This window comes from Daldinia caldariorum, assembly GCF_022478825.1.
Source record: "Daldinia caldariorum strain CBS 122874 unplaced genomic scaffold F4812scaffold_6, whole genome shotgun sequence".
Classification (NCBI taxonomy): domain Eukaryota; kingdom Fungi; phylum Ascomycota; class Sordariomycetes; order Xylariales; family Hypoxylaceae; genus Daldinia; species Daldinia caldariorum.
Window position 1 is genome coordinate 1,141,255 of NW_025953042.1, and position 23,240 is coordinate 1,164,494.

Consider the following 23,240-nt stretch of genomic DNA (forward strand, 5'->3'; position numbering starts at 1 on the left):
TAACAAAAAAAAAACGAACAATAACTTCACTTAAGAGTCAGAACGTAGTATCTAGACTACCTCTTCGAGACTTACCATCATTCCGTTTTACCCACTTGGCCACCGAATCTTTGGTCAGAAAAGGTTCTTTAGCAATCTTTTTTTACAGCCAGTCAGCCCGTTTTATTGGATCCCCTGAGCGGCCCCAGCTAGCCCTGTTTTTGCATGCGCCGACGATCATTTGGTACGCTTCTCGAAACTACGGCGAGTAATGACGGAATTCTTAAAACATTGAACACGGCAACATTAAATATAATATCCCTTTCTCTTCAACTTGTCAAACCTATAAGCTACCTAGAGTGACTATCACCTATCTATGCCATCTTTCTTCTTCATTTTGCCTTGCCCTCTATAGCTCTTGGAGCATCGTAAACGGTCCAGGATGGCGATGAAGAAGGTAACCTGGTTATGGGGGATTTCCAGCCTATTGGCGACTTTCGTCATAGGCGCTCCAACTACCGGGCCTCAATACGTACTGCAACAGGCAAGCTACGACAGCGGGCAGCCTACGTCGCAGCGCAAGTTGCACGGCAGATTTCTCCATATTACAGGTATGGTAATAAGACAATACACTTCTCAAAATCCCATACTACATTCCCCATCATCTCCAAAGCAGCTCCCCCCCATTAAGATAGGACATTAATGTCTCATTACCTTGCGCAGATCTACATCCAGACGAATACTACAAAGCTCATACATCCACGGAAGAGAATATCGCATGTCACCGAGGCCACGGCCCGGCTGGGTTTTACGGCGCAGAAACTTCTGATTGCGATTCCCCGTTAGAATTGGTCGACGCGACCCTCAATTGGGTTGCCGCCAACTTAAAAGACGAAATTGATTTTGTGGTTTGGACCGGCGACTCAGCCCGCCATGATAGCGATGAGGAAATACCCCGCCATAACAAGGAAATTTTAGCCATGAACCAGAAAATTGCTGATGCTTTTGTCACCACATTTTCGGATAACAAGGGGCTCGTAGTCCCAGTAGTCCCGACTTTCGGCAACAACGATATATACCCGCACAACATATTATTGCCAGGGCCAAATAAGATTCTAAAGACTTATACCAATGTTTGGCAGGACTTCATTCCCGAAGCGCAGCGGCACTCATTTGAGTACGGTGGCTGGTTTTATGTTGAGGTTATCCCCGACAAGCTTGCCGTCTTTAGTCTTAATACCATTTACTTTTTCGATCGCAACGCGGGGGTTGACGACTGTGCGCATCCAAGCGAACCTGGATACAAGCACTTTGACTGGTTACGAGTCCAATTGCAGTTCATGCGAGACCGCGGGATGAAGGCTATTCTTATAGGCCATGTCCCGCCTGCTAGGACTTCCGGCAAGCAACTATGGGATGAAACATGTTGGCAGAAGTACACTCTTTGGTTGCAGCAATATCGCGACGTTATTGTTGGTTCTCTATACGGACATATGAACATAGATCATTTCCTACTTCAAGACACCGAGGACATCGACTATTCCTATATCGGAAGTGAGTCTTTTCAACAAGCGAATACCCGCGAGACGATAGAAGACGATATCTCGATAAAATCGAGTAAAGATTATCTTGTAGAATTGCGAGAGGATTGGTCCAAATTGCCAGACCCGGTTAAAGACCAGGACCTTGAAGAATCTGAAGGGAAAAAGAAGAAGAACAAAAATAAGAAGAATAAGGGCAAGAAAGGCAAGAAGGGCGGGAAAGCCAAATTAGGCGGTCCTTTTGCGGAGCGATATCAATTGACCCTCATCAGCCCCAGCATCGTCCCGAACTACTTCCCAAGTCTCCGTGTTTTCGAATACAATATAACTGGCCTGGAAGATACCCCGACATGGGTAGATACGATGCGCACCTTGAATGCGCAAGGTTCTTCCTCTCCTCCCGACTCGGAATGGCGCGAACTAGAACTTCGCGAGGAACCAAGCCGGGAAACCGAAAAGAAGAAAAATAAGAAAGGCAAGGGGAACAAGGATGCCGAGAATCCAAAGGGTCCTGAAGTCCCCATCCCGGAACCGCCAGCTAAGGGAACACCACCGGGCCCGGCATATTTCCCCCAGCCTTTAACTCTTAAAGGATTTACCCAGTACTACGCGAACCTGACGTATATCAACAACGACATCACAGAAGAGGAAGAGGAGCAGGGGGGTGGAGGCGGAGACGACGGGGTGTCGTCTTGGAGCTGGAACTCGGGCAAACACCGGGACAAGAAACCGAAGCACGCGAAGCCCAAGCCGAGGCAGTTCGCCTTCGAAGTGGAATACACGACCTTCGACGACAAGATCTACAAGCTCAAGGACCTGACGGTCAGGAGCTTGCTGCGACTCGCGCATAGGATCGGGCAGACTTCGGGCGATGGTGATGATGCCAAGGGGCTTGTTGTTGCTGAGCAGGATCCCGAGGGTAATTATAATGACGACGACGATGACGATAGCGCTGGTGATGGCGAGTATGAAGCTGAAGAAGATAGCGAAGTGGAAGACTCGGGATCAGAATTAGAATTAGAATCAGACGAGGATGACAATGACAATGAGGAGGGGGAGGAAGAGGTCGAAGTAGAGAAGAAGAACAAGAAGAAGGGGAAGGGGAAGAAGAAGAAGCACGGCAAAGGCCACAAGAAGAGGAAAGACACAAAGGTGTGGCTGCACTTCCTCCGACACGCGTTCGTCAGCACGAAGGGTATAGACGAGCTGAGGGATCTTTAACGAACCATCGTCCTTTTTTTCCTTTTTTTTAGCCTTGTAGTTAGTTACCTAGAGCGGGTTTGGGTCTGGGTTTGGGTTTGGTCATGATGATTGCCTGCATCTATCATACCCATGTTTACATGACATCGTATCGTTAGTTTAGGGAGCTTGGGTTGGGCATGGAATGGCGCATGGGAGTTTACCGATATATAGGTAGGCTAGCATAGCTGGATTTGTTGGTTTGGGTTGGATTACGCTTTTTTGGCATGAGGGAGATGGGATGACGATGATGATTATGATGAATATCTGGTATATGACATGGCATGGCATTTTTATATATCTATGCACCTTGGATGAATTCAAGACTTGGAATTGGGCTGGACTGGACTGAATTTGATTAGGCATATTGGCGTGGAGAGTTTGAGGAGGGGAAGGACCTCGAGCAGGCAAACAAGTCATTTCTCTTAGACAGCGTTGCGTCTCCTCAGCTAGGGCGAGGATATTATTATTATTATATATCGCTTAGACAGCGTTGAATTCAGGTTATCACCCAAGGATTATCATCAATCGTCATTATCATTCCTGGTATCTCCTGGCCTATCTCCTAGATTAAACGTCTCGAGACGGTGCTATGCTATGGATGGTTTATATGCGTTTTAGGTGAAATTAACCTTAGCCCTTCAACTGTTCGTTGGTATGATGGATGACCAGACAGCTAGCAAACCGGCTGGCCAACTTAATCGGAATCGCTATCCTCGGACGGAGAAAAGCCATTCCACTCTTCTTCCGTATCATCCAAGATGCCCGTCCCTTCAGCCTTACCCCCTTTTCCCCCATCTTCTCCTTCCCCACTTCCCTCTCCCTCCTCTTCGTCTTCTTCCTCGTCCTCTCCCTCTCCCTCATCCCCCTCCTCCTCATCATCATCCCGCTCCTCAACCTCAAACGTACCGGTAATATCCCACCTATCCCCCGGAGCCTTTCGACTGACGTACTTGACGAACTTGAGCACGCCGCTGTCGCGCAGGACGAGGGACATCTTGTTCCACGCGGGAGCCTGGAAGAACAGGATGTTGTCGTCGTCTCCGCTCGACTTGTACACCGCCGCGTCCTCGTTCGCCGCGTCGTCGTCGCCCGCCATGTATACCTCGTGGCCACCGACTTCTACCTCTTCTTCTTCTTCTTCTTTTTCCTCTTCGGGCTCGGGTCCCTTTTTGCCGCTCTTATTCTTCTTCGGGGCGTCGGACTTGGCTTTCGCTTTACCTTTGCCCTTGCCGTTGGTCTTGGCGTCTTCAGCACCTTCGCCGTTCTCTTCGGCGGTAGCGTCTTCGGCGTCGTCTTCTTCGTCTTCGTCTCCCCATCCGCTCGTCGGCGTGATGCCTAAGGATAGCTCGAGGCGAGGCTTGCCCTCGTGTCCCGTAGCGAGCGTGTAGTCCTTGCCGCGTCTGAAGCGCCTGGCGACGAAGTTGTGGCTCTCGATCACGGAGTCCGTCGCGATCTGCAGCCAACGACGGAACTGAGGACTTGGGAGAAACTCCTCTAGGAGCTCTCTTATAGGCGAGTCGTCCTTTTTCGACTTTCCGTTCTTCTTGTTGGTGGAAGCGCTGTCGGCTTGAAGATATAGGTATCGATGCTTATGGGGCGGCTTCGCTACCCGCCAAGCCCCCTTCTCAATCTCCGTAGCGTCTTCTGGTAGAGGTGCGCTGTCCTGAGCGGCGACGTAATCCCGTAATCTCTTGGCGAATTTCTTGCCAAGGAGGTTGGGTAGCGTGATGCTAGATTCCTCGTCGAACTGTTCTGAAATTTGCTCGAGGGTATCAGGGGTAAGGTACGTCGGAGCCATGTACTTGAGTAAAAACTCCAAGTCGGCCTCGTTGAATTCCTCTTGAGAGCTCGACTGGGGTTGTTCGACCGGGACTGGTTTCAATTGAGGCAAGTCGTATTGGTCCGGGTTTCCTTGCAATTGCATCAAACCACTGTTCTTAGCTAGCTTCTCCTCAGCGCCCTCAACGTATCCGGGCTCTCCAACCTGAGGGATGTGAAACCAGCCGCTGATGGCCATGCGGACCCTTCCCCCCTCTTTCTGGAGTTGCTCTTTGGATGCGGCATGGTATACCTCTTCGACGTCGTGGAAACTCTCGCCGGGTTGGACAGCGAAGAAACTCAGCTGGTTCCAAGCAGGAGGAATGACCTTGCTGACGTCCGGCGCAGGTGTTTTCGCAACCTCGCCATCTTTACCCTTGATCGTCTGTACGGGGAAGAGCCTCAGTGCGCCACCCCATTCGGGCTTCCAGGGAATGTCAGGATCGGTCAGATAGAGGATGTAGCTGACTTTGCGACTGCCAATGACGTCGTCGTGACATAGAAGATAGCACCCCGGGGTATAGACGTTAATAGCCATGTCTGTCTTCCTACCGCTCAAGGGGCCACATCCAGTAATGTGCGCGACATAGTCTCGGAAGGCCTGCGAGTATATTGCGTCTCTGAGAGCAAGCAACGAAGGGAGCCGGGCTAGGGCCTCGTCGTCTAAGCCGTCGAGATTCGCAAGATCACCAGACTGATGGATCTTGTAGATGTCAGTCTCCTTAGGGGTAAAGGAGACATTCTCTTTGATCTCCTCGCGAACGGATCGTAGTAAGGTGTCGTCGATCAGCTCGTGGATAACGCTGTGTTTGTAGGGTGTGGATTTGGCATATCCTTGGGTGTATTTGTCTAAGACGTCTTTGTCGAATAGCCCTTTCCTGAATCTTTTCCTAGCTTCCTCATCGCTCAGTGCTGCAGTGACAGTCAGTCTTTTGCCTGTTGCGAAAATTTTACAAATTTCCAACAGATCGTACGATACGATAGGTATCATCTGCCAGGTTGGGCGAACTTACCAGTCTTCTTGGACTTCTTTTTGGCAGGTTTGTTACCTACAAGTTGCGATTGGGCTTTGCGCTTCATTTTATATAATCCCAATTAGGTTGATATTAATTGAAACTAGTCAATTGTAAAGTTTGGAAATATTTGAAGCTGAAGAATAGGAAAGCTACCGGGAATATGAATATAAGAAATAAAACTTCGGGATTCTTTCTGATCGACTGATGATCAGTACCTCGCACTTTTCAATGCGGAATAGTAGCGGCAGAAAAAAAAGAAACTGGAGCAACACCAGCAAAAAAAAGGGACCCGCTCTGCCGCTCCATCTAAGTTTTATCTATCAAAGTTAGCGCGATCTTGACCGCTCGATCCACAGTGGAGCTTAAACTTGTAGGGTAGCTGGGCTGCTGGGTAGTCTAAATTGTTTACCTAAGCCTAGAAGTGATCCACTCATGCCGCTATTCAAACTGCCCCTCGTATAGGTAGGTATTTTTTACTCTCCCGCCCTCCTATTCCCTTATTTCACTACTATGTATAACCATGTATAACTCCTCTCTCTATTTTTGTCTTACCGCTATGGCTTCTGCACTACTTCAATATTGTTCACTATTCAGCACCAATGGCTTAAGAATACCAAGTAAAAATAACTGATCTGGCTGCATGATAGTTTAAGCGCCTATCCATCCCGACGTACAGGATCTCGTCTCTTGTCTCATTATACATGAACAGATGCAACCAAAATTATGTATATATATATCATGCACTATGCGTGCTCAACACCTTCCCCCGCCCCCCTTTCCAAAGCCTCCAGGGTGGGGTCCCTAATTGGCGGTTAAGCCGTCATGTCCGGCAATCCTCTATAAATCGGGGTTCCAACTTGGTGTTATATCGATACGGGCTCCTGCGGAAAGGGCTTATTCGTGTGGAACGGGATCACGCCAGGAGGCGTTCCGAGGGCGGCATCTCTACTATAACTCTCTCTTATGGTTGCCCAAGTCGCATCCAACCACGGTCCTAATATACTTCGGTTCGTTTAGCGATGCCGCTCTTATCGTTCTTCCCCTATCGTGATCGATATGTCTTTTCATTCTATTTATTTGCTTCCTCTTCTTCTCTTTTGATCGATATACTCGACTTTACAATACCACTTGGAGTAGAGTCGACGACTCATGTTGCCTACCGTCGACTTATTGCTCCCACGGCAACTAGACTCTCCTATTAGAAATGCTGTACGCAGGACCAAATTGTAATTGATACCGGTCAGAGACTGCTATATCGTAGAAGAATTCCACCAATTCCGTTTGAGTTGCCCCATAGATACCCAATGGGTATTCTAACATTTTTGTTGACTCTCACACCGAGTCAAGCCCGTCCAAAGAGAAGCATTGCCATATACGAACCGTCTAGAATAAACTCATCTTCGACCTTGAAATAAAAGCGATGCATCTTAAAATAACATTTTCTCTCCGTACAGATATCGATTTGATCGTCCTCCAAGATGTGTATCATACCTTGACCCATACGACTTTACTTCATCATTCTATCACATATCAGATATGCATATCCTAAGCATTTCTCAGCCAGTGGGGTGTCCCATAAGTCGACAAGACATACTATTTCCATTCCTGGATCATGACAGCGGAGAGTAACCCTCTCCAGACGAATGGCATGGTTGGATCGTTGGGGGGTTTCCCGGGTCCTTCTGAGTTTGCAGTTAATGCTAAAAACACTTAGCCGCCTGTAGCTCAGAGAGAACGATGTTAATAAGGAAGGAGAATTACCTAACATTCCGATATATCTTGCCTGAGTGTGCGACTTACTAGTATATTACTATCTGAGTTACGTGAAGGGAAAAGGGGGGTATACGACTCGGTCTTAGGTACTACATGCATTCGACTGAAGGGGACCCTCCCAAACTGCCTTCCATGAGCACATCGAAAGTAACGAGGCACAATACTATAGTTATATCTGTCTAGTTGGTCGTTTCCCGTGGTATGACTTGCATAACTGTGCCACTGCTCCTTGCCGCTTGCAAGCGCCTACATTGTATATACAACATCCACTCATGGCTCGAGATACAGTCTTCACGAGGCCGGTGTAAACCCACGAAGCGCCGGGAGAAAGATATGACTATTATTAAATACTGCTTGCGTATAGCACTGGCCCTTTCGATCACCAGGGCACGCAATGCACGAGTGTTTAAGGTTTATAAATCAACTAGTTATACTATGTATAGGCCTAAGCCATGCTACCCCAATATGTGGAGAAAGAATCCAACGGTTTGAGTGGGGAAGTCGAATGGGAAATACATAGTAGAGCGCATTGTGGTAGGTGTTTGTTAGTCACCAGGCTAGCTCTTTTCTATACAACCTTTTACAAATTCGTACGGTAAGTGCTTCCAAGTTAGTGGGTGTTAAAATACCAGAAATAGTATAAGTAGATCGCATAGCGCCTTCGCGGCACGCCCCGCATCCAACGTCATAAGTCAGAGCTAAACTTTATAGCGCTTAAGTTCCAGGTCATTGGGTTCGGTACCTGGAAGCTGGAAGGGACTTACAAAGTACAAAGTTGATTTGTGTCGTTCAAGACGACTAAGCCTAGGAGAGACCTTGAACTATAAAGAATAAAGATACCAGCTGTCTTTAAAATCAACCAGCTAGAATAAGCAAAGGAGGCAGGTACATCTAGATCCGACGAGACGAAACTCGACGAAAATAGGAGATATATTAAGTACCTAGGTAGGTATACAAAAATGGCTACCTTCGACGTCGAAGCCGATAGAGCCAAGTTCCCTGCCCTAAAAGAAGACCAGGTCTTCCTAGATAATGCCGGTGGAAGCCAAACGCTAGGCACCGTCGTCGAAGCGTGAGTACAAAAGAAACAGAAGAAACATCCCACATTCTAATTAGCTACTAGTATAAGTGACTACCTCATCAAGAGCAATGTCCAGTTTGGAGGCGGCTATAAGGCCAGCAAGGCCTCGAGCTCTCGATACGATAGCGGCATGAGCGCTGGGGCCAAGTTCCTAAATGCTGAGAAGGACGAGATTGGTAGGATTATCTGTTTCGCTTTCTTCTCTCATACGTCCTCATGTATACACGCATACGCCTTATACCTATAGAATAGAGTATGGGAATGTGTGTATCTAGATGTGTGTCCTAGTAGTTACTAACATGAGGTACGTATATCAGCATTTGGCCCCTCAGCCACCCAGCTTTTGCGGAACTTATCTCTCACATTCGAATTCGACGAGGGCGACGAGATCATCGTCTCGTCCATCGACCACGAAGCGAACATCTCGCCGTGGAAAGAACTCGCCGCCCGGCGGAACCTCGTGCTCAAGTGGTGGACCCCCACGACCCGCTCCGCGAACCCGGTACTGTTCGCCTCCGAACTGAAGGGCCTGCTCTCGCCCAAGACGCGGCTGGTGACGTGCACGCACGCGAGCAACGTGTTGGGCACGATCCACGATGTCAAAGCCATCGCGGACGTCGTGCATACCGCCGTCCCCGACGCGCTCCTGTGCGTCGACGGCGTCGCGTACGCCCCGCATAGGCCGGTCGACGTGAAGGATCTGGGTGTGGATTTTTATGTTCTCTCGTGGTATAAGGTGTACGGCCCGCATATCGCGATGCTGTACGGCAGTCGAAGGGCGCAAAAGCAGATGCGTACCCTAGGTCACTTTTTTAATCCAGATGTTACGCTTGAGAATAAGATTAGTCTCGGTATGTGAGGGGAGGATGAGTTGACAAGCTGAACCCCCCCTCCCCCTTTTTACTCTCTATATACCTTATAAATAACTACCCCTAGGTATTCCCATATATTTAGTACTAACACCAACCCAGGAAGCGGGTGCTACGAACTCGTCCAATCCATCTCCGCCGTCGTCGAGTACATCGGCACTCCCTCCTCCTCCTCCGACGATAAAACCAATCTCTGGCCCAGCATCCGCGACCACGAATCGCAACTCCAGACGCACCTTCTCACGTATTTAACCTCCCGCCCCTCCCTCTTCACCATCTTCGGCTCCCCCTCCGCAGATAGTCAAATGCGCCTCCCGACCGTGAGTTTCGTCGTCTCGGGCCACGACTCCCGCGAGCTGGTCGAGACCCTCGAGCGCACGACTAACTACGGCCTGCGCTGGGGCGCTTTTTATTCCAACGGCTTGGTGCATGATTTCCTGGGCTTGGGCCCGAGTGGGGTTGTTAGGGTTAGCATGGCGCATTATAACACCCGTAAGTACCTGATGAAAGCTACCTAGGTACCTAGGTTAGGTCGTGAAGTTTTCCAAGACTAATGATTGCAATGCGTTGTGTTGTAGTGGACGAGATAAAGGGGTTCGTGGAGGCGCTGGACCGGGTGGTATCGAAAACGTCTTAACTAGCGGGTTTTGCGCGAGATAAGTTATCTCGGTCGTCTTTGTGCAGTGATAGCTACCTCCTAGGTGTGGTTAGGTACTTGCTTTATCGGCCATGGCGTGTTTGGAATGTAGACCGTTATGCAGGTAGCCATACTCGAGCCCCTTGTCGGGTAGATCAAAGGTATCTCTACGAACAATAAAGAACGCAACTACCCCAAGTTCCAACAAATCGAGGTGTAATACTGAAACCTAAGTGTATTTACTTATGCTCATTTTTTTCTTTTGCGTTTATATACTTTCTATCCCCGGGAACCAACCAACATCCCTCCCACTCTCAACTACCCAACTACCAAGCCGCACCAAGTAAACTCGCATGCTAGATACATACATCCATCGCTACCTCATATGTAAATCCCACCCCACCTCAACTTCGACCCCAACCCCAACTCTATCCCTCCACCTGACCTCACAGCCTTCCCGACCTCGAATCGACGCTCGTCCTCAGCAGCGAGATGACTTCGGCGGGGTCCTTGGCCCCGTACACGGCGCTCCCCGCGACGATGACGTTGGCGCCCGCGTCGGCGGCCTGGTCGATGGTGCCGGGCCCCAGGCCGCCGTCGACCTCGATGTTCAGGTCCGGGTACTTCTGGCGCAGGGCTTGCACCTTGGGCAGCTCCGAGGCCATGAACTTCTGGCCGCCGAAGCCGGGCTCGACCGTCATGACGAGGACCATCTACGTTGTACGCACGCGCGCGCGGGTTAGTTATATATGGCCCGTTACTTTGAAACCAAATCATAGAAGAAAAAAAGGGGGTGGGGGGAAAAGGAAATAAGTATGGGTTAGGTTACGCACATCCGGACGCTCCTTCGGATCCTCGCTCTCCAGCACCTCAGTCAGGACGTCGACGCCGGTAGCCGGTTTCAGGGCGATGCCGGCGAGCAGGCCGCAGTCGTGGATATAGCGGATGAGGTCCCTGGGGTTAGTCGCGCGGTCGGATTTGCCGTCGGGGGTCTCGGCGTCGCTGGAGAAGGCGGCCTCGTAGTGGAAGCAGTACAGGTCGCACCCGGCCTTCTGGAACTCCCGCACCCACTTCTTGGGCTCCGCGATCATCATGTGGCAGTCGAACGTCCCGCGCCCGAACCGCTCCCCCGCCCGCTCGACGTGCCGCCGGACCTTGGCTACTACCGGCGCCCCGAAGGTTATGTTCGGCACGAAGTGTCCGTCCCTGTTCGTTCGCGCGGCGCGTGCGCCAGACACGCGTTAGCAAGCCTTTTTTTCTCTTTACTCTACTCTACTCTACTGTCCTCGCGAACAAATTCTATAAATAGATACATAGCTAAAAAGTATCCAAGTCCCCCCCTTCCCGCCAGGGGGGATGCCGGGCTTTAGGTTGGGATCAGGGATATGTTTAGAGTTGGGACGGACGTACATGATATCGACGTGAAGCCAGTCGGCGCCCTGCTCCATGGTCCTCGCGCATTCGGCCCCGAGCTGGGCGAAGTCGGCCGATAGGATGGAGGGCGCTATAATTGCCTTGGGCGGCATGATCGCGGGTTTTTCTTTTTTCTTTTTTCTTTTTTTGGTCTTCTTTTCCTTTTCGGATATACCTTAGGTAGGTAGGTACCTAGATAGCTACGCTAAGCTAAGCAAGGGACCGAACCTATGTATGTAGGTACCTAGGGTAAGGTAGGTCGCGTATGTAATGTGCGAATCAGGAGTAGTCGGTTTGTACCTAGAGCTTCTAGAAGAAAGGACCCGGATGTCTGGTCTTGGTCTGATAATAGGCAGGTAGGCAGGTAGGCAACTAAGGTGAGGGATGTTTGCGTGAAGAGAGTGAAACAAGGGTTCGGGGGAGAAAAAAAAGACGTCACAGGAAGAAATGAAATGATGGCGGGGCAGTTTCGCTGGTGGGGGTTGGAAAGGTGGGGTATATACATACCTCCCTCGGCCCCTAATCTCATACCCTACCTCCTACCTAGCCTAAGGTATTATACCTCATACCTTACTGTTCGAGCTCTTGTCATACAATATTCTGTAGGTGTGGAATATTCACTCATATGGAAAGCTCACAAAGTCATAATACAAGGTACATCTCACGATTGAAATACCACACCGAAGCTGGATTAGTAAAAATACCAATAAGCCGCAAGTCAATGTAATAGTAGTATATTAAGAACAGCATTCACCTCGAGGCTGATTCACTTTCAAGACCAACTACTCGGGTGACTTGACTTGATTAGTCCGCTAGTAAAAATACTACTAGACCACACATCCATCTAAATCTAGGTACCTACCTACCTAAGGTATCCCATGTTCAAGCCGTTGACGTTAACAACAACACCCTTACTCTTCCTCAGCAACGGTTTCCGGAACCGTGTCGTCCTCGCCCTCGTCGTCGAGGCTGCCGGCCGGAACCTCGTATAGTCGGAGGATCGACTTGTTGGGGTCCTTGACGAGCACGAACTTACCGTCCTCGCGCTTGAGACACATATCGGCGATGGTGCGGACGATACCCCAGCCGTTGGAGAGCGACAGGTTCATCTGGTTGGCGAAGTCCTTGGGCTTCCAGCCTATAACGCCCAGGATTACGTGCTTGTCGTTCGACTTGGGGTTGGCACGGGAGACGAAGCTAGATAAAAAAAAAAGACGTCAGCAAAACATACCTTAGGTAGTGATAATATTAGAACATGGAAGAACTAACCCAAGCTTCATGACGTCCGCCTTAGACAGGATGCTCTGCACCGTCCATCGTGCAAGCTTAACACTATTGTTCTTCATCTCCGTCGCGACAACAGCACCACGCTGGCTCACCAGCTTGGTTCTCCAGTCCAAGGCACCACCGCTACCTTGCGCCTTGCTGTCGAACTCGTTGAGAGCCTTGACAGTTACGAATTGGTCCTCGCCGCTGATAGCGTTCTTTTGGACGGCATCGAGCTCGGTTCGCACGATTAGGTACATCGGATCCTCTTCGCTGGTCGAGAGGTCGAATCGGCGGTACTTGTAAGCCTTGCTTGCGGGCGGCTCGGTTTCCTCCGAGGCATTGTAGAATGGGTTTTCGTGCGCCATCTCGACCTTCTGAGACTCGTTCTCCAACACGACCTGGTTGGCGAAGTTGTGGTTGATATAGGTGGCCTCTTCGGCTAGAGCAGCTGGGTGGTTGATGCTATCCTTGTTGCCGTCGGAGGATTCCATGGGAGCGTCGGCAGCGTTCTCGTTCACGGTCACCATGTCAAGCGCCGCGTTGTCACGCTTATCGAGGAAAATCTTGTTTCCTTGCTTTACAATGACAATATCCCACGGGTAGACGGAGCGGGTGGAACACATGAGCATAGATAAGATGCTGTCGGTAGCAAAGATAGTGGCTTCGTCCTTCTCGGCTAGCTCCTGTATAACGGGATCCGAAGAGGTTGTGACATTGTAAGCCGCACGGTCCAGAGGGATGAGCCTCTTCTCGGCAGCCTTAACAGGTTGCTTATCGAAGGATCGGTCGTAGTAGTAGAGGAAACCATAGCTATCCATATCCTCACCTTCGTCACCGTCTAGGTTTAGCTTAGCCAGCCTGTTGAAGTCAATCTCTTCTAGAAGTTGCCAGTCTGGCTTGATGTTGATAGAGGCATCGCGGTTGCGAGTCGGCTTGTCGTAGTCCTTCCAACCAAAGCGGCGACCACGAGGCGCGTTAGATCGACCACCGCGGCTGTCGTATCCGTAGGTTTGCTGGCCGGTACGCCCAGAGCGCTGGAGCGCCACGCGGCCACCCCTCGTGTCTTGTCGGGCACCTCGTTGTCCGCGGCCTCGCGTAAAGACTGCGCCCCGGCCGTATCGGGTCTTGGTGGGTTCTCTGCTAACGACGGAGAATGTGTTCTCATCCTCGGCAACCGGAGCGGTGAAGAGCGCGGCGCTACCGGCACCGTAGATCTGCTGGTCTGTATCCGGTTGAATATTAGTTACTGGTGGCTTGATCGCTGTCGAGACAAGACGTGATTGATTGTAGCTTTACATACCCCTAAAGTTGCGGTTATACTGCTGTCGACCACCGCGTCCGTCCCTTCCATCTTTGCTATCCGCCGTCCAGTCGGCCATGCGACCTAGCTTGTCACCCTTGGAGAAAGGGGCATAGGGGACGCCATTGAGGGTAGTCTCGGTTACCGGAGGAGGACCCCATCCATCACCCTCAGGTAAGGCCGCAATGAGATCGGCCAAAGAGTTGGTTGCCATATTTGGATAAACTTCAGCAATAATTTTGACCTATTATTATTATTTGTGTTCGTTTGTTTATACCCGGGGGAATAATATTGCTGTTCGTGAGGGGGCCTCGATGTTGGTTTTCTTTTCTTTTTTTTTCGCGAAGGCGTGGCTTGTCGAAATTTTGGCCGCAGGCGAATATTTTAGCAGTAAATTAGAGAGTTTTGGTGGGGTGTGGGGCAGTCGCACAGCGTCGGATCTTGGTTTAGTGCAGTACGTACCTTCTTTTTATCTTTTTTAAGACAAGGACAGTTAGAAAATTATTGACACTGTATCACTATCAACTTAGGTTCAGGTGAGGAGGATATAGTCAAAGGTAAAAGCTACCTGTATTTTATGTTTTGACTTATTGAAATTATAACATATAGTATGAAATAACTCACCATATCAAAGAAAACAAGAGGCAAGGTTTTGATATAAATTAATTATGATACCTTGCGTAAGAGTATGGCAGGTAGTTAGGTATGTATAAGATGTATAAGAACCGGTCGTCCATATAAATACCTACCTAAACTCTTCAACCATGAACAGCTCGTAGAAGTATAAACCCATTAAAGTAAGTATCTATAGGATAGCATTTTATAACACCAATATCCATCTAATATAAGGTAACTAAATATAACAAGACAAGATACAAAAATACCTAGGTATACAACCCCTTTCTGCTCATCTTCTCTCATCATTCTACCCATCGTCATCGTCATCATTGCTTTGTATACATGCACAGATAAAAGAAACCAAGTCAGTCCACAACTATAAAATTCCCAAGAAAAAGATAGGAATTTCAAAGCTTGAAAAAAAATAACAAGTTGAAACGACAACCCCCCTCCGTTCGACCATAGTAAGTTATAATTTAATACGCCATGCCCACTTCCGACTTTGCGGAGAAGACCGCGTTCAGCGCATCCCGCACCTCGAACTCTTCCATCACAGCCCCGAACCTGTCGTCGACATATCCATTAGCAAGCTATCGACAGATAGACAGATAGACAGAAAGGTGGGTGAGTAAGTGCGTAAGGAGGTGAGCAGGAAAGTAGGTAAGTAAACAAGCAAGCAAACAAACAACAAAACGCCCCAACATACCCATAACACCTAACCTTCCCCCTCAAGTCCTCCACCAACCTCTCGAAGTCCTCCGGCTTCAAGTCGCGCATCCTGGGGTGTGCAAGCACCATGCGCCAGGCCATGACGGGCGTGATCTCGCCGTCGAGGTCGAGCTTGCCGCTGAGGTCGAGCAGCGTCGCCAGGTCCGCCTTGGACAGCTCCCAGGTGCGCTGATGCGCCGGGTCCCCGGCCCCCGTGTGCGCGTTCCCGAACGGGATCTCCTCGCTGAGGTCCGCGAACGGCTCCGGCGGGCACGACGCCATCAGCGCGTGCCCCGCCGCTGTGCCTGCCGCGTCTTGCGCCCGCTCGATGAGCCACGGCATGTGGTCCATACACGGTCGCTCGAGCCTGTGGGGGATTAGTATGGTATTAGCTTCGCTGTATCTAATAGTAACTGGGAACATTTACATTTTTTCGTTTCTTTTCTGTCTTTTTTTTTGGTGGTGGTTTTTGGGGGTTTTTTTTTTCTCTTTCTCTCTTTGGCTTTGTGTTATGGATGTGTGTGTGAGGTGTTACGGGTTGGGTAAGTGAGGGAGTGAGTGAGCGAGGAAATGAGTAAGTGAATAAGTGAGCGTGAGTGGGTGGATGGATGGATGAAATGAATGGGTGGCCCCCCGGAATCACTGCGGGGGAGGCGACATGTACGCCTTCGAGGGGTCATCGGGGGTATCGTACGTTAACACGAAATCTATCCCAGTCTGCTCGTAATCAATCTGGTGCTGGTGCTGGTGGGATTGGTTATGATGATAGCCCTGTCCCGAGCGCGAATGGTACCCGGACATCGAATTCGGGCTCGACGTGGACGTCATGCCGGGGGTGTACGCCGCGCTGGAGCTCCCCGCCCCGTACCCGCCCGACATGCTCCCGCTCGACGTGTACCCAGGGCTCAGGCCGGTGCTGCCACCGCCGCCACCGCCGCCACCGCCGCCGAAGTCGTCCAAACCACCACCACCTCCCGGGCTGGCTGAGATGCCGTTCTGCTGCAGCAGGTACTTGAGCCGCCGGTTCTCCTCGGCGAGCCGGTCCTTGTCTTGCGCGACGTTGGTGTAGATCTCCTTCAGCCGCAGCACCTCGTCTTCGAGCGCTTTTATGTAAAGCTCTTTGCGTTCCCGATGCGTCCTACCCGAAACGTATTAAGTTAGCTAAGGATCTTTTCTCTTTCTTTCTTCTACTTCTTCTTCTTCTTCTTCTTTTTTTTCTAACTAGCCAAACTCGCTGGAAATCCCCCATGTTTTTTTTTGTTTTAAAACAAGTTATTGTGGTTGCTGTTACCTTTGCGCTTGGCGGTTGAGCTCTTGTCGGCGCGTTAATGCGGGCTTGCTATCGGGCTTGGGACCTCGGCGCTTGGGCGGGTTGCCATCGCGGGTGGTCTTCTTGTCGTTCAGCGACTTTAGGAAGTTGAGGTTGAGCGAGGCCAGCGGGCCCTTGTCGTGTTGGGGGTCGTCGGGGGGCGACGCGGATGACGACATGGAAACGTGCTCGTAGAGCGAGCCCAACGAGGGTTTGTTATGGTCGGATGGAGAATAATGCGTTGGAGGCGACGGACAACTACCAACTACGGGCTTCAGGTTAGGAAGTTTAGCCATTGTTCTCGAGAGCCACTTGGACGGCGGGATGCGCGGTCCAAGATCTGGGACACATGATGGGTGGGAGAAGGGAGGAAGGGAAGGGCATCGAATAAGGTGATAGGGTCCAAATTGATGGGAAAATGCCTTTCGTTTAATGTGCTGCTGCTGCTTCGTAGAGCGGGGTGAAGAATGCTACATACTTACTACTATATGAATGATCTCCCACACCTTCTTGGATCTCGTTTAATAGGTGTATATGTAAGGTATATATAGGGTATATATGAGGTTAAAAATGATGGGCTCTTACTACTACTATATATACTTGTAGTTCAAGCGATTCCGCCAGTCCGGTACTATGCAGAAATGCTGTAGGATGTAATATACAACCGCGTGGTGAGTAGGACTCTATATAGTCACTCACCAATTGGCAACGAAACTAGATAGAGGATACCATCTTGAGTTGATACGCTGAAAAAAAAAGTGTTGATCCATTGACTCCAGAAGGAGGGGGGGCGAAGAAAAGAAACCACCCCACGGTAAGCTAACTAGGATACTACCTGGTCGCCGTTCTTAGAGGCCAGCGCACCAAGAAAAGATGTTTCCCCTTAACAATCCTACAGATCTGACCCTGCTCATGTTGCAGCTAAGATCATCGAGAGCTGGTAGGTTGATACGTAATCCCGCGATTGATGCACAGCCTCCCTCGCTTGTGATGGTCAAATGCCGCCGCAAGCTGTCGGTTGGTTTCTAAAGACTTATTAAGAAGCTCGATGTTTTTAGCCTTGGATTTATTATTTCCTTTTTTGACTCTTTGGTATTGGACGTATATATTACATGTATAGGTTATGTAGTCTATGATAATATACCTAGTATTAGATTGCGTACCCTTTCTCTAAGCGTGTATATAAACTAATCAACTGCCTAATAAGTACCCTAAGGTTAGGTAGGTAGATAGATAGTTGAGAGAGGTAGATAGTTGGGAATACGTAATATGGCCACTATCGTGAGATTGGATATGGGGACTTAATTGTTCCGTATGCCGTCGTTCGTCGTTTTCTTTTTCCTTTCTGGGGCAAATGGCGGCGTCGTTAGTCAGCTTTGCTATATTAATCACAGTTCGAGATGCTTTGTCGTATAATTATATAAGGTAGTTGCATTCGTGGCTGAGAGAATGCCGTCCGCCTATTTGGCCGTAGTGTGTATGTATGAATAGGATGTATGCCTTGGCTGGTATGGTATGGCCGCCTAGTATGGGCTATGCGGCCTAAAATATGAGATTATACTCGGACTTGATGGGTCTCCTCGTCATGGAGTCTTTCATCGGAACATTTGTTGATAAGGGTCTTCCAGTGAAAGATCTTAGCGCCGCCCAACGAAGTGGTTCTAGCGCCCTTTAGCGACATGGATTCGGACACATGGTATTCCTAGGTAGAGGTAGTATATGTATATCTATAATTGTGTATCATGAGAAAAACCGGGAAGCCTACCTGTTAAGTATGGAATATAATATGTAGAGGAATTATATGCCTAGGTTATATACAGTTGGTTATATGTAGCAAGTGCATAGAAATACACCTCTATCACTTAGTCATGGTGTATAGAAAACCCCAGATATTGGAGTGGTGATGTGTGCAGTACTGTGATGTATGCAGGGTATGTATAAGCGACCCCTCTTCCCCTCGTCCCGCGGCCTGATTCCTGACCGCCAATCTGAGACCAAAAGTGAGGATCTACTAGAGCCTAGAGGTAGGTAGTCAAAACGTGGGCTGTCCGGGCTGTGTGCCGGGTAGCGATCTTGTTAACTACCCTACTAGGGTACCCTAAGCTGTGACTCCATTGCCGTTCGTCCCCTACGTAATCCGTAACGGATTTACATACACCTTTGGTCTTCACCAAACCATGTACGGTATTTCCCGTTAAGTGGAAAGCTGATTGACCAATCCTGGCTCAACCCTTTGGAACGGGATGTCTCAAGCTGTGTCTCCGACCCGTACAACCGCTGACGTAGCTTAATCTATACCGTCTGGATGTGAAGGGATATTCGTTGCTCTACGATGTCTGCGTGGTGTATTCTTTGTGAAGCCCTCGTCTAATATCTTCCGTATCTCTGATAGGATATAAGCTCGCCTTTGAAAGATCGCCGAGGTGAGACAAGAATGCTTAGGTGGTTCCGACGCCGAAACAATATGCAAAAAGAAAAAAAAGAAAAAAAAAGAAAAAATCTGTTTAATTCGTCTTTAAAACCCTGGATAATTATTTGTCAACTTTCAAAAACTATGAAAAGATCGACTACCTTTAGAGCCTAACATCTAAGCTTAGATCAGCTACTGCGCCGCTCCTAGTGCCGATGCAGGTCCCATGAGCCATGGCTATGCTAGAAGACCTTCCCGCCGACTTGAGGGGGATCATACTAGTGACCCCCTGGGGTTTGTACCTTGCGGTGTGCGATGTGGTGCTATCTCTACTGCTGGTAGTGAGGATATTCGCGCCGGACTTCCTCTACCGCGCGTCGTGTGGCCTTGGATACTCTGTCTGGAGGTGGATCCAGTTTATCTTCGAGGGCTGCAACGGCGCTCGGATCACCATCTCAGGAGATCGGTTGCCCACGAGGGAGTCGGCTGTTGTCGTCTCGAACCATGTCGCGTGGGCCGACTTTTACCTGATCCAAAGCTTGGCCCTGCGATCGCGAATGCTGGGGCAATGCCGATGGTTTGCGAAGATCCAGCTGTGTTGGGTCCCCTTCCTCGGCTGGGGTCTCTGGGCCATGGGAATGCCGATGGTGACCCGGAATTGGATGCGAGACCTGCGCGAGCTGCAGCGCGTCTTTGGTGGTATCGTACGTAGGAGGTGGCCGATGTGTAAGTGCCCTCCCTCCCTATCCCCCTCTCTCTTTCTCCCTTGGTTGACGTATACCTACGCGTTCCAGACTTTTTATTAAAACCGTGTAACTGATCATCGTCCACCTGCAGGGCTGATAAGTTTCAGCGAAGCAACACGATTTACACCCGAGAAGTATGATGAATCTGCTGCTTGGTGCAAACAGAATGGCCGCCCTTGCATTTACTTTATCCCCGTACCAAGGGCTTTGTCACTACCGTGCAGCATCTGAGAGCAGCACCTCACGTGAAGGCAGTGTACGACTTTCACCATTGCGTATCAACATAACGATAAGTTTCATGTAGCCCCGAACATTTGGGAAACTATGAAGCTCCTGGGTCTTAGTGATTCTCAAGGATATAGGTTCCACGTTCATGTACGGCGTTTTCCTCTTGAGGAGCTCCCCAACGAGGATGAAGAGCTAGCGAAGTGGTTGGAGCAGATATGGGTTGAGAAAGGGCAATGATTGGATGCCCTAAAGACCGAATGGGCTTCTTCATAGAGAGAAACATGTGATTATAGTAGCTCATGTTAAAGCTCAACTATTAGTTTAAGGTCACGTTTTCATGTTGGAGTGTATTGGAGCCGCTTTGCATAGGTACGGTACCTAAATGAAGTTTGCAGTTGTACTTGACGTTGTTCACCGATTGCTACTTGCATATGACTACCTACCTCTAATACATAGGTATGATGAGTTTTGGAGGACGGTCTGTGTAATTACTTGCGTCACGAGCATGCTGAGCGCCATTGCGTTCCATTTTTTTGCTGTAAGGAGTTATCGTACATCTCAAGGATGTGTGTTCGGTTCATGTGAGACATAGTAGCCGTGCCAACGAGCGTGGTAGATGCAGCCGGACGGACCTAGTATAGAGCCTAGACCATCGCCTCCATCCTGTGTCATGTGTTACACTGGCATACTAGACCGTCCCGTGTAGAACCACCACCATATCATTAGAAGTTCGAGGTTACGAAAACTGAACAATACGCATCTCTTAACTGGGAACACATGGCCGAGTGATATGCTTTCTCTACGACAACATGACACTACGAAAATGTATATGGATGTACATGGATGTGGACTAGGTATGGAGAGATCTTTGGGGAACTTCATATACGGCAATCTAAGATGATACAGAGACTATTGATGAGTCGGTAACGGTGATAGGTTTGACATCATTCGCCTAAAGCGAGCTTGCGTAGCATCATGTACAGGATCCCACACCCGTAGACCTGCACGCGTAAATTACCGGCTTGGGAGACAGGAGACATTACCAACCAAACCGACAATTCTGGCTTGACACGAAAAAGTGCGTTTATGATCGGGTAGTGCAAAGCTTGGACTATATGAGCTGCCCTCGTTGATCGCGGGACAAACTACCTATAATTGTACATCATTATCGCGACTGGTTACCGGAGCTGTGCGAGGCGAGCGGGAAACTATTGTTGATCAGGATTGGCCAGGTATCCCCCTGATTATATATCCCTGATATGGAAGCGTACCCTAAGTTACCTACAACGTTAGGTAGGCATATCTGTACGTACTTACTTTCTGTAAGGTCTGGCTTCAGCCGTTACATTGGCGGATTGGCAAGGAGAATTGGAGAACCTTGAACCCGCAGATGGGGACTACATAGTACACACATACATATATGTACATACGTACATACGTACATGCCGCCTACAGGCTACATGTAGGTATGTGACGATGAGTAGTGGGGTGAGGTTGTTACGATGTTGTGTGAACTGGAGAGCGGGTCTAGGTCTAGTTGTCGCTAGAAGTCGCTCGATATTACGAAAATATGTGCTGGTCATCCCACTTCTCCTTTTGTTTTCTAGGTCGACTTCAGGAACGGTAGATGCTGGACTTTCTCTCTCTCTTTTTTTTTTCTGGGTGAATGTCAATAGGTACCTCTTGTGAAGTGGCTCATGCAACCTGTAATTCTCTGGCGGTATTCATTGTTGGCTAATGCAGTTTTGTCTTAGGAAATCGATGCCTATTGGGTACCTGGATAGGATAGAGGAGGGGTAATGAAGAGAATAAGGAAAAAAAAAATTACTTTCTCTATATAAAAGCTCCAGGATAAACGAGTATTTACTCCTTAATCGGAAGGGCGAAGCCGTGATAGTAGCGGGTTTTGGGAACTTCATCGACCGATGTCTCGTTATGACTAGGTATTTATATAACACATAACGTAGGTAGATTCGTGTACTAGTGCTGTCTACGTAAACTCGACGCCGCACCCCAAAGGGGTGCTGCGCTTTAATTAGGAAGTCGGGCAGTAATTAGGCTAGCGTACCAGACTTCAAGCACCAGTAAGAGGTTATTCCGATCCCTGTTACCTACTAAAAGCAGAAAAGGAATAATAATATTTTATAAAATTTTATAAATGTTGGAAAATACTCTAAAACGCGTAGGAACTACACTTGTTCGGAAGTACTTCGGATCGAATCCCTAATCTTGCCCGATTCCTTAATTAAAGCACAGCACCCCTTTGGGGTGCGGCGTCGAGTTTACGTAGACAGCACTGGCACAATACAATAAATACATTGATACAATGTAGGTACTACCGGGTTGTGAGTTATATCGTGAGGGTGTGTCTGGTTCTATATGCTAGGATGGGATGACTGCATAAACAACGGTAATAAAGACGAACCCATCATCATCTAGAGACGTAGCATTGACGTACCAGGTACCTAGACACTTCATGTTTGGTTTTAAGAAGTAAACATTACTCCAAGACCGGCAACTGGTGGGATTTGGGATTAGCTGTATGCAAGAGGGATCACTTGGACCCCATATCTGTCGCCATTCATTTGTTTTCATTTGTTAGTGCTGCTAAGGTGACAACTAGCTAGGGAAGCCCTAAGATCTGTTTGGTTATAAACGTTGGTTGGTGAGACTTTCTCCTGTATGTAGGGTACGTCAGATTCGGATATGGTGGCTAGGACAGTCAGTGGGTTGGTTGTTAACTTGTAAGAGGTACTCTATCCGGTAGCTGAGAATTGAGAATAACGGAAGTTGTATTTGTATTGTACTCTTTTGTGGCTTGTCAGAATGCTAAATATACCTACCCTAGGTACATACCTTTAGGTATGCATGTAGGCGTTTGATGTATAATAAATAGAATATGATATAGAAGCAACAAAGAAAAGGGATAGAAAATTCCATGGAATATTTTGTAAAACACTAGATCGAAGAAATGCCCTGTTTCCCAACAAGGAGGGGGGGATTCCGCATGATAAGCGCTCAAGGCGCTAAGCCTTAGCTGTATTAGACAGTACCTACTTCTAAAGTAATCCATACCTAACGCGATGTGTCGTACCTATGCCCGTCTGCCTCTAACTTTTCTTTTCTCTTCCATTCTCAATTAGGTACCTAAAGTTCATAAGAGCGATAGCGTGTATTATATTAGTATCTTAGGACCTAGGTAAGGTTAGGTAGGAGGTAGGTACCTAAGGTAGGTAGTTCCTAATAGGGGAAGGAAAGATATACCGCGCAAATTGGTAACAAC

General features: G+C 48.9%; 9 protein-coding genes across 9 annotated transcripts; 4 read left to right on the forward strand and 5 right to left on the reverse strand.

Annotated features, from left to right (window-relative positions):
- The first annotated feature begins 580 nt into the window (after positions 1-580).
- On the forward strand, positions 581-3,276 carry F4812DRAFT_425173 (Endopolyphosphatase). Its single transcript, XM_047933893.1, has one exon. The coding sequence runs from the start codon at positions 960-962 to the stop codon at positions 2,739-2,741; it is 1,782 nt and encodes a 593-aa protein (XP_047791228.1). The 5' UTR covers positions 581-959; the 3' UTR covers positions 2,742-3,276.
- A 41-nt stretch (positions 3,277-3,317) lies between these two features.
- On the reverse strand, positions 3,318-6,024 carry F4812DRAFT_351472 (Oxoglutarate and iron-dependent oxygenase degradation C-term-domain-containing protein). The gene is made up of 3 exons (XM_047931736.1): positions 6,006-6,024; positions 5,594-5,913; positions 3,318-5,492 (listed from the first exon to the last, which is right to left on the reverse strand). Exons 2-3 carry the CDS (start codon positions 5,658-5,660, stop codon positions 3,457-3,459), a joined length of 2,103 nt encoding a protein of 700 aa, XP_047791229.1. The 5' UTR covers positions 5,661-5,913; positions 6,006-6,024; the 3' UTR covers positions 3,318-3,456.
- Positions 6,025-7,945: 1,921 nt separating this feature from the next.
- F4812DRAFT_425180 (PLP-dependent transferase) lies at positions 7,946-10,181 on the forward strand. Its single transcript, XM_047933894.1, has 5 exons — positions 7,946-8,441; positions 8,493-8,626; positions 8,768-9,301; positions 9,422-9,811; positions 9,898-10,181. Exons 1-5 carry the CDS (start codon positions 8,329-8,331, stop codon positions 9,954-9,956), a joined length of 1,230 nt encoding a protein of 409 aa, XP_047791230.1. The 5' UTR covers positions 7,946-8,328; the 3' UTR covers positions 9,957-10,181.
- F4812DRAFT_425184 (ribulose-phosphate 3-epimerase) lies at positions 10,174-11,905 on the reverse strand. The gene is made up of 3 exons (XM_047933895.1): positions 11,367-11,905; positions 10,790-11,162; positions 10,174-10,669 (listed from the first exon to the last, which is right to left on the reverse strand). The coding sequence occupies exons 1-3, from the start codon at positions 11,480-11,482 to the stop codon at positions 10,403-10,405; spliced, it is 756 nt and encodes a 251-aa protein (XP_047791231.1). The 5' UTR covers positions 11,483-11,905; the 3' UTR covers positions 10,174-10,402.
- Positions 11,881-14,323, reverse strand: F4812DRAFT_425185 (eukaryotic translation initiation factor 3 subunit D). The gene is made up of 3 exons (XM_047933896.1): positions 13,939-14,323; positions 12,639-13,860; positions 11,881-12,566 (listed from the first exon to the last, which is right to left on the reverse strand). The coding sequence occupies exons 1-3, from the start codon at positions 14,150-14,152 to the stop codon at positions 12,281-12,283; spliced, it is 1,722 nt and encodes a 573-aa protein (XP_047791232.1). The 5' UTR covers positions 14,153-14,323; the 3' UTR covers positions 11,881-12,280.
- A 709-nt stretch (positions 14,324-15,032) lies between these two features.
- On the reverse strand, positions 15,033-16,869 carry F4812DRAFT_458442 (uncharacterized protein; the record flags this gene model as incomplete). The annotated part of the gene is made up of 4 exons (XM_047937365.1): positions 15,033-15,146; positions 15,277-15,631; positions 15,908-16,402; positions 16,556-16,869. 4 exons carry the CDS (start codon positions 16,867-16,869, stop codon positions 15,033-15,035), a joined length of 1,278 nt encoding a protein of 425 aa, XP_047791233.1.
- Positions 16,870-19,102: 2,233 nt separating this feature from the next.
- Positions 19,103-20,600, forward strand: F4812DRAFT_425196 (uncharacterized protein). Its single transcript, XM_047933897.1, has 2 exons — positions 19,103-19,709; positions 19,821-20,600. Exons 1-2 carry the CDS (start codon positions 19,217-19,219, stop codon positions 19,958-19,960), a joined length of 633 nt encoding a protein of 210 aa, XP_047791234.1. The 5' UTR covers positions 19,103-19,216; the 3' UTR covers positions 19,961-20,600.
- A 12-nt stretch (positions 20,601-20,612) lies between these two features.
- Positions 20,613-22,110, forward strand: F4812DRAFT_425197 (uncharacterized protein). The gene has a single exon (XM_047933898.1). It carries the CDS (start codon positions 21,434-21,436, stop codon positions 21,644-21,646), a length of 213 nt encoding a protein of 70 aa, XP_047791235.1. The 5' UTR covers positions 20,613-21,433; the 3' UTR covers positions 21,647-22,110.
- A 44-nt stretch (positions 22,111-22,154) lies between these two features.
- F4812DRAFT_425198 (uncharacterized protein) lies at positions 22,155-22,976 on the reverse strand. The gene has a single exon (XM_047933899.1). It carries the CDS (start codon positions 22,550-22,552, stop codon positions 22,340-22,342), a length of 213 nt encoding a protein of 70 aa, XP_047791236.1. The 5' UTR covers positions 22,553-22,976; the 3' UTR covers positions 22,155-22,339.
- Positions 22,977-23,240: the final 264 nt, after the last annotated feature.